General features: G+C 34.0%; 1 protein-coding gene across 4 annotated transcripts in view; it reads left to right on the forward strand.

Annotated features, from left to right (window-relative positions):
* The window catches only part of LOC126914152 (EGFR adapter protein-like), a 278,807-nt gene that overhangs the window by 5,021 nt on the left and 258,938 nt on the right, over positions 1-14,848 (forward strand). The window contains exons 1-2 of one of the 4 annotated variants that reach the window (XM_050717731.1): positions 6,536-7,236; positions 9,184-10,399. The exons of 2 other annotated variants lie outside the window; for them this stretch is intronic. In XM_050717731.1, coding sequence (XP_050573688.1) covers positions 10,316-10,399 — 84 coding nt within the window. In that variant the 5' untranslated portion in view covers positions 6,536-7,236; positions 9,184-10,315. Of the gene's footprint in view, positions 1-6,533; positions 10,400-14,848 lie in introns of those variants that run through there. One more of the 4 variants, XM_050717735.1, reaches the window with a different exon arrangement.

Raw genomic sequence — 14,848 nt, forward strand, 5'->3', positions numbered from 1 at the left:
GTATTTTTATTTTATTCGCGTAAAAGTTCAAAATTTAATAATATTAAATTTACATAAATTTAACGCAAAGATATAATTTGTCGTTATTATACCAACAAAGTAATACATACATATGCGTGTATACCATGAACAGAGAATTTCATTTACATGTAAGTACGAGTGATAAAAGAAATTGAATTAAAAGTTGCGTGTTTCTCAAATCGTTGACATGCTATTAAGGATAATGTATGTGTACATGTATATATCGTTTTCGTTTATCCCATCGATATGGATGAATCGCATGGTGTAGCGACATGAAATGGAAATGGTTCACATTAATCACATTACATAGAAGTAAATCAACAATGTATTATTACATACACATTTATTACGCATTTCGTACCGGGTTGTTTAAAAACGTGTTACAGTATCGTGATATATTATTACTTATGAATAGCATATGCAATGTTGAATGAAGAGATACTCGTATAAATTACGTATGCAATATGTAATACACATGTAAGAAGTTATTACAAAAGTCTTCTTCAACTTTAATAAACCTCAACTTTGCTGTAAGCTTCCTTTTGTATATAACTAAAGAATTATACTGCATTAGTAATCAAATTTAAAAGCTGAATTCACTTACAAATGGTTTATCATTATCTGGAAAAATCAATTGTCCTTCGTTTGATAATTTCAGAATATTTGAACGTGGATTTTTACTTGAAACGTGTTATACCTTTATTGAGATTGAATTGGTATGTACCTTTTGTGAATTGATAATTTAAGTATATCAGTTAACGGAACTTCTTGTGATAAATCAAGTTAATCATTAGAAGTATAAAATACACCTGTGGATAATATAGCTAATACATACACATGTGCATTTCGTCTTCCAGCACGGTCCGTATAAGATTAAATAATAGCAAATTGTAGTAGTGAATCGAAAGATGAAGCCGTTAAAGTGTATGCAATAACGTTCAGGTTCGATTTTCATAGGTGTAGAAGATAAAGGAACTATCGTTGAAAATAAAAGAACGATCCTTCCAATTATAATAAACATCATGCTTGCCGCCTTAAACGTTAAACGTTTTACAATCGAGCTAAACCGTTTCTTCAACGCCACGACTTCATACTTCGCCGATAAATTCCTGTAACGAAGCCTAAGCCTTGTCTATGTAATAAATATGAATACGAGGATCGGCAGCGATCTGCTCACGAGCCTTTCAGCATCAATTTCGTATCGTTCACGCTCGATCTCTAATCTACCGAGGAATCGCGGATAAAGTACAGTTAAAAATAATCCATATTGCCGACGTTCCTTTCTACATTCCTCATCGAAGCTACAAACTGCATTCCTTGGGCATGCTGGAACACCCGGCTCTGAAGACCAATCAATTTCTTTCGACGCTACCGCGGCAACTCAGAATGCGTTTAGTAAAACTATTTTTACATAGCCGTAAGCATTCGTCCTGCTCGCGCGAGTCGCGATTCGCTCCGACACTTAGTTAGTTAGCTATACCGACTCCCGTATTTGCATATATGCAAATCACATTTTCAATGTTTTTGCCCGAAGGTGAACGGACCGCCGATTTTTCACCGGCTAATGGATGTCGATCATTGTAGTAAAGCGTCTGTTGATTAATAAACGACGTCAAATAGCGTTTTGTAAAGTTTGTAAGAGGAAAAAAGGAACGTGGATCGCGGTGAGAACATATGCTTGACATATGGTGTCTACAGGATGGTTCTATAGTGTGATAAAACAAATATGAGCAGTAAAACGTATGAAAGCAGTAAAAAATGTTTAATCGATATACGCAGGTGTTAAAATTAATTTTTTCCCTGTAAAGTCTATCCTGTGTTGTATGTCGTCGTTCGAAAAATAAATCGTAAATTGAAGGTTTGATTTAAATTACTATTTATGGTGTTACATAAAGACTTTCGTCTATTTGTCGACGTTAGAAAGTCTGAAAAATCTACACAAGTCTTGTATTTAACAGATATGAGTCTTTTATTAAGAGACAGATTGATCATACGAAACAAGCGATTACTTAAATTCTATAGTCGATTTGAATATCATGAGTCTATCGTTTATATTAGCAATTACAATCATAATTTACTATAGTAAATAATGCAAAATGTGGTTTTTCTTTATCTTTCATTTATGTGTTTGTATAACGAGAAATATCACTATAATTAAGATTTTAGTCTACCAATTCGCTCACTACATATGTCCTACCTTTTATATTATGAAATATTTTAAATAATAAAGACTACGGTTTTGGCCATCACACATTGTCTTGTTTAAAGTTTAAACGCGTGTTATACGACTTTTCGTACAATTCGTGTAAAAATCTACAAATTCTGAACATTTTTGCCACGAATTTTATAATCTCTTGACCATTGTTGCGTTTATGCCTCGTTAAGGAGTATTCGCCATTATTCCAGTAATTCCCGACATACGGAATGCACATTGTTCTTGTACAATGTCCGCGTAATTTAACACTCCTCGATGAGCATCGTTGAGAATAAAGGCTGGTCTCGAACCATTCAACTATTTCAGTTACGCAAATGTTCTTTTTTTCTCTCGCTGCTTTCTCCTATTGTTTGAACGAAGGCAATTTTTACTTTCCATTCCACCTATCTTTTTTCTAGCAGATATTACGATGAAATTCGCAGTTTGCCATAAGCTTTCTGAACGTAACAATTATTCTATAAAATTGCGTACATTTGTACGATTAGTTATGATTAATTGATGTAATGCCTGTTTCATTTTGCGTTGTAATATCTTGGAATATATGAAATTTTAACGACAAAATGTTGCATTACATTACGCATTAAATAAAATTAATTGTGTACACACACATTGTATAAGAACTTTTTATATAAAATAATAAAAAATTAAACTTGATCTCACCACTTAAAATAGGTGAATAATCTGATCTACTTGACAGACTATAAACATTAATTGTTGTACACAATTTTATTTTAAAATGATTTTGTTGACTATTATCATAAACTTTAATTTTACTCTTTCAATGATTTAATTGGTGTTTCATAAATTACTCAACAATACGTAATTTTTGTTATTTTAACAAGTGGAATCATTTCCAGAAACATAAACTTTTATCTGCAACAAACATAATATTAATACTTATAGGAATATAGTAATTACATGTAAGTAATTATTATACATTATTTTTATTTATTGATTTCGATTATTACAAGTGGTATAGTAATTACAGCTAGAATTCTTCTCCATATACAAATATTTATAATACTTTCTAATTTTCGTGATCGTTCGGAGCTTTCTAAAAGACATTTTTTTGTAAAAGTAAAAATGCGAAACGAAAAGAGTTGGAGTAAGAATATATTAAAGATATACGTACGATACAATCGAATAAAATTATTTCTGTCAAATTTATTGTCACTAAAGTTGTGGGTATAAAATAGTAAATACAGAATTAAATAAAACGCCTAAATACAATAATAGCTATTTAAATAATGCAGTAAATCTTATAGAGAATTAAAAGAAGCAATCCAGGTGATTAAGCATCTATGTTATGGTTAATAATATTTTTCAGAGTGACAAAATGAAATTATGATTCTGAAAATGAGAATTATGTACTCGATTTATAAGATCGCAGATGAAATATTACAGTCTCTTTTTACTTATTTATTGTTACACTTTATTGCCACGTAGCTGATATAAGTACATCCATCTTACCGCACTTTGCGGTTTCTTATACCGTTGCCTATAACTTACGAGCACACATATTAGAAATCGATCAAGCTTCTGCGTACTGGGTGTCGTAAAAAGCCGTCATTAAAGACGTGTGAAAACAATTGCGTTTGATGTTAACCAAATTGGTAACAAACTGTTATTACTAAACTACTATTTTGTACAAAGGAACGCAACGATTAAAACATTTAAAAATAATCTGAAACTTTAATTAAAATTGTATATTTTTCGTTTTAAACGGTATACTTTTGATTTTACAGTAATTGATAATAATTTGTTAAGTTGTTTGTTCTTTAAGTTACAAATATAGTTCGATAGAATATTAGTAAAATATCCGAATAATATTTTTTTATGAAAAATTTTACTTTTTCATCTTCAAGTTCTTATATGCAGTTGATATATTATTTATAATAAAATAAGGTTATACTAAAATCTAATAAGCAGCAAATCTTCAAAATAATTTTGTTTCATCCTATTTAAACGTTCTATCATAAAATATTTTATCAGGTTATTATGATTAAAATAATTGTATTACATGTGATTTTAAATATATATATATATATCTGTTTTAAAAAATAATTTCTATCTTTACTATAAATTCTGGTACTCATTTTACATAATAAAAGTAGAAAACGTAATCATGTCAAGAATTGATGGCCCAGTATATGCACTAGTTTAGTAATTTTATACTATACTAATTCATATTAACGGAAGTTTTACAGAAAATTATGGTGCAGTGTAATTGATGGCATAAAGTATAAGTTTTCGCTAGAACATAAAGGGCTTCCTTGTGCTCTTATTGTTAATGTAGCATATAATGTAACATAGTTATTAACTTTAATTTCTGTGTACAAGGTGTCCATAGATATCTACTTCTTATTAAAACTTTGCATGATTTTCTCTATCTTAAGAACTTCCGATAAAGTTCTTGAGCGGCAAGTTGTTATAATGTTCCATGTAATGTTAACGGTTCTCAATGCTATCAAAATTCATTGCATGTGAGATAAAGTAATTTTTCAACAAAACTGATAATTCTATTGGCTTTGAAATTCCACAGAAACTTGAATATGTATATATGTACATTACTTTATAAAAGTTTCAATGATCGCATAACGGTGGTTAAACGTGTTTTTAAGAAACTTTTCCATTTAGATTAAATTTATCTAATCCTATTACACGTGCAGTGTAGGAGAACGAGGATAGGTTCACAATTTTTTTTGCAAATGCAATAAATAATTAATTAATACAATAAAGTATTTAACAACCGATGGTACTTCAGTTAATTCTACACTTCGTTTATGCAAAGTTTGATCTACGTAATCGAAGTACCGAATAATGGTGTGGCAATCATATTTTCTTCTCTTTATACGTTCTAATGAATTTAATTAAAATTTTAACTACCTGGCCTATTCATTGGCTTTGATACAATTTGGCAAACTCTTCTCTGTTTCTCAAGTTGAAAATTTCACCTGAAAAATCGTTTTGACTCCATCGACGGCAAATAAAGTACTATTGTTGCACGCGGGTTAAATGATATTCCGGAAACTGATTTCTACATAAGAATTTAGAAGTCTTATTATCATGCTATTTGGTGCATATCTGTAGAATTAGGTCCTAGGATAGACATAGACCGAGGAGCAAAACCTCTTCCTAGAAAGTTTAATTTTTTATTAATCTGATTCCAAAACTTGGCCTTTTTTTATTAACCCCATGTAAGCCCTAGAATCGGTTTACATAGTACATGAAATGTAATTTTATAAATAATAACGTTATATCGTTTATCTTACTACGTTACTTCCGTACTTTCTCCACCGTAGGGAAGCTTCGATCAGTATCGAATCTCATCATTTCATAACTAATAACTCGATTAAATTCAGCAAATTCTATTCCATCCTATCAGCGATTCTTCTTTCCCAAACTTGTTCTTTTGACAAAGTACTAAGTTCCAGAGAAAACTGGTCATCGAATCGGGATCGAAGCGATCAGATTCGTTAGGAAGAGAGAAAGGTAAAGGAGAGTAGAGGAAAAAGTAAAAAAGGGAGAAAACCAGATCCGTGGATGTCCATTCAGAAATTTTGCTATTCGAGTGGTATCGGAGTCTGGCCGGAGAACGCGGTGGGAGTAAAAGGGGCCCAGCGGCCAGGAAAGTAGGATGATTGAAGCGGCGCGGCAGTGGTGGGAGTCATGGGAGCCTCGACGGGGACGACCTTGCTGCGTGTGTGTACCGTGTGTGCGAGATGCTGACACACGGGACTCTCGGAGTCTCGAGGCAAGACGGTGTGGACCCGTGGACTGTCCCCATAGTACTCCGCAGAAGCGGCCCTGTGCAAGAGCACCGGCCCGATCTGCCTGGCAGTGTCTTATTACGCACGTTGCGGCACTTACCGCACGCGAGATTGCGTGCACGCGTGCTCTCTCGCCTACAACGCGAACGCGCCGTGCCGTGCCGTGCCGCGCCGCGCCGCGATGCCGATGCACCGGTGACTCGTGACTCGTGACGCACGTTTTTCCGCGATGCATGCGCGCCGCATTGGATTTCTCCATGGGTGAACGTTCGAAGGTCGTTCGTCGACGTTCGTCGACGAGCATACGGGACTCCTGCGTCTCTAGACTAAGTTTTCACATGGAACGCCAGATTCTTTTGCCTTCCATGAACATCGACGGGGATACGCTTGTTGTGCACACCTCGGTCACCCGATTAGAATAGCTGCTGATCTCGTATGCATGCACGTCCGAGACCAGTCTTTTGGAATTCGTTGAAATTCGCTTGCGCGAACGAGAATCGAATCTTTCACGGCGAATAAAAATTTTCTACGCTAGCAGGATAATAGGATTTATAGAAGAAGATAAGATAATTACATAGTGGGAATTACGAAAAATAAGGAGTCCTCTTTCGTTATAGTTTCATCGTTGATGTGCAGTGTGTAATTGTAAACAGTGATGAGTTTCTTGTCCGGGTGAAGCACCCATGATCGAATTAAACAAACGTACGACTGTTGATACGTCATTAAGCGGATTTAATGAAAGAGCGCAAGCATATTTTTCCATTGAACGACGTCGATGAAAGGCATCATTATGCAAATGGCATTTCAAGATTGACGGACAGGGTTGCTTTCCTCGACAATGCATGCGCGCCAGTATTTCTGGATGAGTAGACAATTAAATGACGTTCGCGCACACTTAATGAAAGGATTGGTTGATCTTGATTAATGGTGCTAGAATTAAGTGTGTGTAACTTGATCGACGGGGGATTCCTTTATTCGGTTAAGCGATGAAATATATTATTATGTAGTGTTCGCTGTAGAACTGACAGCTGAAATTGTTTTGCCGGAGTCCATATATGCCTGACAAGATTTCTTAATAAGTGGATAATTAAACCTTATTGGTGAACGTTTAAAGAAGTAATTATTTCGTCTTAATTAGTCGGGACGTGTGTAATTATGTGATTTTGCTCGAAAGAAAGGGTATAACTGTTCGATGCTCCTTACGGAAACCGTAGGAAAATTATTATGAAAGTATGTCCTTTAGGTAACGAATATCGAAACATTGTTAGCATTTTCAAAATTGTATTCCATTAACCTCTGACAAACTTTTATTTAATTGCAAGAAATCTGATTTAAAGTTGAATATGAGATGATACACAAATCAAAGCTAATTATATACACTTTCTTTACAGTCCATATACCTATAGAATATTGTCAATGTATCCGCGTCATAATTTACTAGTGAAGTGTTCACTCAATTGTATGCATATGCATCGTTGACGCATGACATATGTACCTTTCTTAAGTGTTTACTTTCACAGCTTTGAAAGCGAAGTTGACAAAGTAAGATTATGAAAGATCATAAAATATATCGTCAGTTTTATTCAAAGAAGCAGCAAAAATTCAAATATAAATTGATTATACTGTAGAATTTTACACTTCCTGCAATCATGCTATTACTAGTGCCCGGTGTATTATAATTATATCAATGAGAATAATTGATGTTTTCACATAAAGATAAATTATTCGTATGATCGATAAATCTTACATAACGGAAGATTGATACACGTTTATGATGATACGCGTTCAAGGAAAAATTAAGTCAGGAAAGTAATCAATTTTCTCCCAGTTCGAAACGGAGTACACTCTCCTCAAAGCATGTTGAAATGTATCATTAGAATGAATTAATGACGAAACATTTTAGAAACTGACATTTTGGAGTACGGTTGTTTTAACGATTTCAAATTAATATATGTCTCTCGAGAGGTAACGGAGCAACGATCGATTAAAAACCCAACTGGGGAAAGTCTTGGAGCAAGATCATGATAATCGATGATTTATCGAGGAGAGATTTTGGTACGTGTTACGTTAAATCATGTCGGATTTCGATAAAATACTTAATTGAAATTGCATCCCCGTGAGAAATTTAAAATAGGATTGCACCGTTATTATTAATATTACGAGGAATCGTGTTTGAATTGAATGGTCGACGTAATTAAAGCGCATACCATAATCCAATGAAACTCGTACTATAGCGCACATACTTAATTAGATGAATGATAATTAATGAAACTGGCCAAGAGTCTGTGATTAAACGAGTGCTGATTAATTAAAACGGATTTCACGAATATCTATACGCGATACGACTTGCTTTTCGCGTTAAAAATCATCGCTCGCGTGCTCATGGAACCTTCACGCGTATCACGAACGTACTCGATAACACTGGACACTTTGTACGTAGACGTTTTATTTATTAATACCTTTCGCCGAGGATTAATCGTAAAGTATCACGCGAATTTGTTTGAAAATTTCGCTTTGCCGCCACGCAAACTTATTTTAAAAGTGTAATCTATTTTCTTAAATAGCTCGTTGTCGGATACTTAAAATTAGCGTTTTTCATCCGCCCGAGATAAACGTCGAGCCACGAAACAGTCGGAACGAACGCGAGATAGAAATCTTGTTGCCAATGATCGAAGATCCAGAGGCGCGACCTTATTGATGCACCCGCGAATCTCTCGTTGCAAAATGTATCGGGGTCAGTTCGAATGCTGTTCACGTTTTACACAACGTTCCGGCCATCCTGCGTCAAGATTCTTCGTCACGACTCCCAAGACTAAGAACACGAAAATGTCAACAGTTGCGACGTGACCGAGTTCGGTAAGCGCGACGAAGTATGCCTGCCAGCAAATGTGCCGGGGATGCAATTTCACCGGTGATAACGTAACAAACCCACCTCGAAACGAGGCTCGAAGGAAACGCGCATACTTTTTGCCTGAAACAACACCTACCGGGAGCAATTTGGAGCGTGTCGGGCCATTTTCGAACGTGATTCATTGCTTCGTTGCCCCTTCGACTCCGATACGAGCGGATACCACATTTAGCCTCTCGTTTCTGTCTCGATCTTACTCGTAACAATATCAACTTCGATGCAGGAAAGCATAATTTTACTCGACTTTTAAAATTCCAATTGGTTTTTAGGCAAAGTAGTGGAATACGACTGTAACAGAAAATTACGATACTCGGTAGAAGGAACATGAGTGATAAAGTTCGCAATGATACGACGTGAACCAGCCATAAGTTATTTCGTCTCTCTGCTTATTGAACTCGAGCGTTCACTGGAATTAATTAATCGAAAGTAGATTAGGACTGACGTTCGATGTTTTCAAATATCGCAAATAGTTTGTTGCAGCTGTTCACTTGACTACGTTCAAGTCCACTTGCGAAACGCCTGAACGCGTTTCTCGAAACTAGTTTTCGTGGTCAGCAGGATTAATGACACGAAAGTGATCGCGTAGGTCTCTGCGGCGTAGAAGTGGCGTGGAACAGAGCGTTCGCCGGGCATGTTTAGACGAAAGTGACAGTGATTAGTGACCACGGTGCATACCTCCGCGGAGCGCACGGCAACGCGGGACTCCTTTATGATTTCGCAAAATTGAACGAATCGTTGTGCAAAAGTGGCCGGTGAAAGTGACCAAGTTTCTCTCCAGAAGTTTCTTTCACTGCAGGAAAAAAGCGATAGCAAAAAAAAAAAAAAGGGAGAACATCGTCCTCGTAGATTAATCTTCGTTAAACATGTGCGTTACTATAAATTTCAAGATCGCATCAGTTTCCAAGATATCGCGTGATGGCGATAAGTGTTAACGCGGAACCGTGTCGAAATATTATTCAAAATTTGTAATGTACGTTTCGCGTTATGAAGGGTATTTCTTCTTTTTTTTCAATATTCTGAGAAAATTAAGTTTCTACACTATGCAAGTTAATGGTCTAACGATCACACGTTTAAGTTACACAATTTTTTTCTTACATAAATATCGCGAGTGATCAAAAATCCAGTGGCAAGGATGTAATTTTAAATATTTCGCGATTAAAGAATTGAGTCATTCGTTAGCCTGTTGAATAACGTGTTAGATAAGCAAAGTCCAGAAATTTGATACGTGTTTAGTGATTTGGCTATTTGTATGTGATTGTAACAATGAGAAACCGGAAAAAGAATGATTACTTCCGCACGTCACGCGTTGGACAGGTGGTTGATCGGTGGCGAACGAGACGGCGAGCAATTAACGAAATATGCAATTAAAAGACCGAATAGACAGGGATAATTGAAACATCCATGGGTGGAAAGGAGGAAGAAGAGGCTGGGGACGTAGCCGTCAAGATGCCGGAGGCCACTCTGAAAATATTCAACGGTGTACAGGTAGGCGTCCGAAGTGTTTCCATTTCCCCGAAACATTCGATACAGTCGTACAAATTAGGGAACGCGTGAATTTTGGGGTGCATTCGAAAACGAAAGAACGAACTGTTCGCAGTTCGTTGCAATCTGCTTCAATTAATTCGGCTGGAGAGTTCGTTTGCCGCGTTCGTTTTCACGCTGTTATTCTTTCTTCGGAAGAGTGCGTGGCCAGAAAGGGAGGCGATGGAATTTATTATCTCGTTGAATTATTAGGTAAACGTACAGGTTAGTCTTAAGGGCGTGTTAAACGACGAATATAAATTGTAGCCGAAATTGTGGTTGCCTGATTTATGCTTTTCATATTACGTATAGTTACGACCATTGGGCTACCGGTTTTTAAACTAATATGTGGGTTTAGGAAATTAAAATTATTTGCGAGATATTTTATGGCGTTCTTCAAGGCAATGCTCCTCCAGTTCTCCTTTACTCCTGTTCGTTTTTTGTTGATTGAAGTTTGGAACAGTTTAAACGAAAGAGTTAAAGAATTTGTCGAAGCGTCTTACAGTTGAAAGAATATTTTAATATTTTGATATTTTATCATGAAGCTGATGTTTCTAGTTTATGAATGGAGTAAATAACTCAACTACTGAAAATCTTAATTGTCATTGAATTCATTTATTCATTAATTATATCTCGATGGTATTCTCTAATTGCCAATAATGTTCTAATATCGAAAATACAGTAGAAACTTGATTATCCAAACTAATTATGACACAGGATGTTCGGATATTATTTTGACCTATTTTGTAAATGTTGATGTTAAGCAGAAAGCAAAACATTTAGGTAAAAATGTGTAAGTTCTTTCAATTTTTCTTACAGGGAACCATTCCCCACTTTTCCATTAATTTCCTAGTAAAAGATTGTTCCGTTAATCGAGGTAACAACCGAGATTTCACGTTGCTCTACGTATTACATATTAACAGGTTCAGCAGACGGATTGAAATAGCAAAGTATGATAGAAGTATACGCCTTCAGAAAACTAAAAAAAAACATACATGATTCATAATGTGCGATACGCATCCTGAGAGTATGCCATAACTCACGTACAACAGCTTTTTCTGTTCCATAGCAACGTCTATCGTACACTTCCTTTTTCCATTCATCGTTTCTTTCTCTGTCTTGTCTGTCTAACAGCGCGTGCATATGTCTATTTGCCTTCTTCGTTGTTTATCCGCTTCTGTCACTCTTTCTATTTTTATTCTGCACATCTATTTGTCAGATTCATATATAGAAAGGATCAGAGGCTGAAAGAAAATTGCTTATAATTTATAGCAGCCCTTAAGGATGTTGTACTTAGGGCACAGTAGATACACATTGATTGATGATAAATTCTTTGGAATGCTCTATGAAGTTCTATGAAGAATTATATAGTAGTATAATGTAATATAATGGAACCTTGAAATGGATATTACAATGTGAAAGTGTTTAACAAAACTTGTATATCATGTTTCTAAAATTTTTATTCTATGCGAAGTAAACGTATGATTTTAACTGCATGTAATTTCCAAAACTGCTGGTAATTTTATAATACTAATAGCGAAGATATTTTACCATGTTAATTGTGTATTAAAAGTTATTTAAAAGTAAGAGTATATAACTTATTATATTCGATTGGGTAACCAATTCAATCGCGTTTTTTTAAGTAAAAGACGTTTTTATAATATTCTTCGAGGTGCGAATGAATTTATTGCTCAATGTGATAGCAATATTCTTAGTATAACGATAATTCTAAATCTCTGTATATTAACAATATAAGAGACAACATTCTTGCAAATATATACGTGCGAGAGATATAACATTCATTCGAAAATCAACGTGTGAAAAGTACAATCTATTTTCATTTCCGATTGAAGTTTGCGTCCTCATTACACGCATGGAGAGACCAGCTTCATATTACTGAATAGGCTCAGTACATGTTGCTCGTCTTGTCGACAATCGTCTTTCATAGCCTGTAGTAAAATACTAAAACAAGTAATAAAGCAAGACTGTGCCAAATTAACTAATCACTGCAAATAGTTATGTAAAAATTAGTAAAAGGATATACGAGTATATGAATGATAAAGTACAACTTTTAGGGATGTGTTTAAGTTGCAAATCGCAAGATAATAGATATAGATATTATTTGTAAAAGAAACATATCTATATGTAAGAGAACGTTTAATAAAAATTTTCATAAACTCTATAAAAATATTAGAAATAGACGTCATTGCTGTGTGTCAATATTTTATATACGTTATATATTATCGTCGAAAATCTGTATTCTCTTTTTAATTTCATTAGCCTCAACTTCATAGATTAATTAACTTATTCGACATTCCATAATATGTTAGTACTTAAATATTACTTACGTATAAATATTTTTTCCTATATTTCTTTCAATTTTTTTTTATATTTATTCTTATTTCATACAATGAAACTATGTTCGAATTAACGTTGTATTAGATCATTAATAGAAGAGAATTTATTATGTCCCTAACTATAGTTATGTCATGCTAGTAAGAAGAAAATAATTATCTTATTCTTGTTTGTTATCCTTCTAGGAAGCGGCTATACTTTTAAGAAGAGATAGCTAAACAAAGAAATGACCTCATCCGTTAATAATTCTAATTAATGTAATCAGCTTAGCTTTGATTGTCACAATGGGACTGCCACCCCTAATTTAACATGAATCTTCTTTATATGCTTCCAAGAACACATTCTTTTCTCCTTCGTTTCTATGAAATAATTATATTCGTGGAAAAGTATAATCGAATCTGGCAAGTCTAACTTAATTGATAAATAACCCTAATATAGTAATCATACACGTAATAATGTAGTAATGATTGAATATTTCAAGAAGTAATTGCGTGCATAAATACACGAGTTAAATAAATTTATCTTTATGTCAGAATCACGTTCTATTTCAAGATTTAAATTTAAATTTGGGTCTTTTAACTTGAAAATAAACATAGATTTTAAAAATAAAAAATAATTGTAGAGAATAAATTAACTAATTATTTGGAACTTTACCCCTAACACCGATTTCGATGACTTTTTAATATATCGTAAAAATCAATATTTTGAAGAAATTTTAAAGGAATTTTAAAAGGGTATTATAAAAATTACTGTAACAAAAGTCTTTTTAGTTTTTATTATAAATTGACTCGGGTGTATTCAGTATAATCATGTATCACAATCGATCATTCAATAGCAATAAATAACCGATTATTTCAAATCGTTTTAATTGGTATGTTTGTATTCGTTTTGTGTATAATGAAAATTAGTATGAATCTAATTTGAATCAATTAATCATATTTTTATCTTTCATCTTGTTATAATTCTACCTGAGTTTTTCCCTCCTTTTTCCGTGAAATTACTGCTATCGTGTGTCAGTGCTATTACGAAAATGATTCCATATCGATATCGTGTAGAATTGCTGTACTTGGTGCGAGTAAAATTTATGAAATATTTGCGGTGGTATAATAATCATAACCGTTGTTGGAAATTTAACAAGACTGATCGTGAGTAAAGATAACACGAATGAAATCTTGAATTCCACGATTATGGTAATCCATTGATCGTTTTTGGCCTTATCGCGAGACGGTTGGCCATTAATACATTCGACCGAGCACACAAACAGTAATTCTACGAAAGCATTTACAGTTTTAATATGCTAGAACACAATTTTTTTCTTGTTATAAAATCTTTTATTGATACTAGTCAATGTATTGTTTGACAGAATTAATATACAATTTGTATAATCATTTGAACCTCTTAATAATCGTTCTTTTGCTTAAGATATAGTCGTCGATTTAAAAATTTAAATTATTTTTAAATATATTTCAAAATTGAGAAAGCACGTTTCTTTTCTTACATATCACGCGCATTTATAAATCGAAAATTTAATTAAAAATAAAAATATTACGAAAATAACGTTAATACATAACATAACATAAGTGGTACACGAAAGCACAATCTTTTTTATCGTATGTAAAGTGGCATTTAGAGTCAAAATTCAAAACTGTAAGTATTAGGAAATTAGACTCGTCGAAGAAAATTAAGCAATAGAATAGATATAAAAGAAACATAAGTACACGTATATCTTTTAGACAATAGAATCGTCCAAAATCGTATTAGGCAGGAAAAGAAGATAAAATTCAATTGTAAATTCATGAAGAATTCTTCTAAAGACCAATCAATAATGGGATGATAATGAAATTGGGATGAGATTGAAATTCATATAAACTGATAAAGTGGATAAGATATTTGACATTTATTAGTCTCTATCCTCGTTAGGTCGCAAAGTGCCGTGTTCATTGTTTGCGGGCTTTGCGGCACAGAATCAATTTAAATTCCGTAGCCGTATAATAGCTCAATTGGTCTATTTCGCTGTCTTCAACAGGTTTTCTAAAAATAAAATCGTTCGACACGCGA

Source organism: Bombus affinis, chromosome 3 (genome assembly GCF_024516045.1).
Source record: "Bombus affinis isolate iyBomAffi1 chromosome 3, iyBomAffi1.2, whole genome shotgun sequence".
NCBI lineage: Eukaryota > Metazoa > Arthropoda > Insecta > Hymenoptera > Apidae > Bombus > Bombus affinis.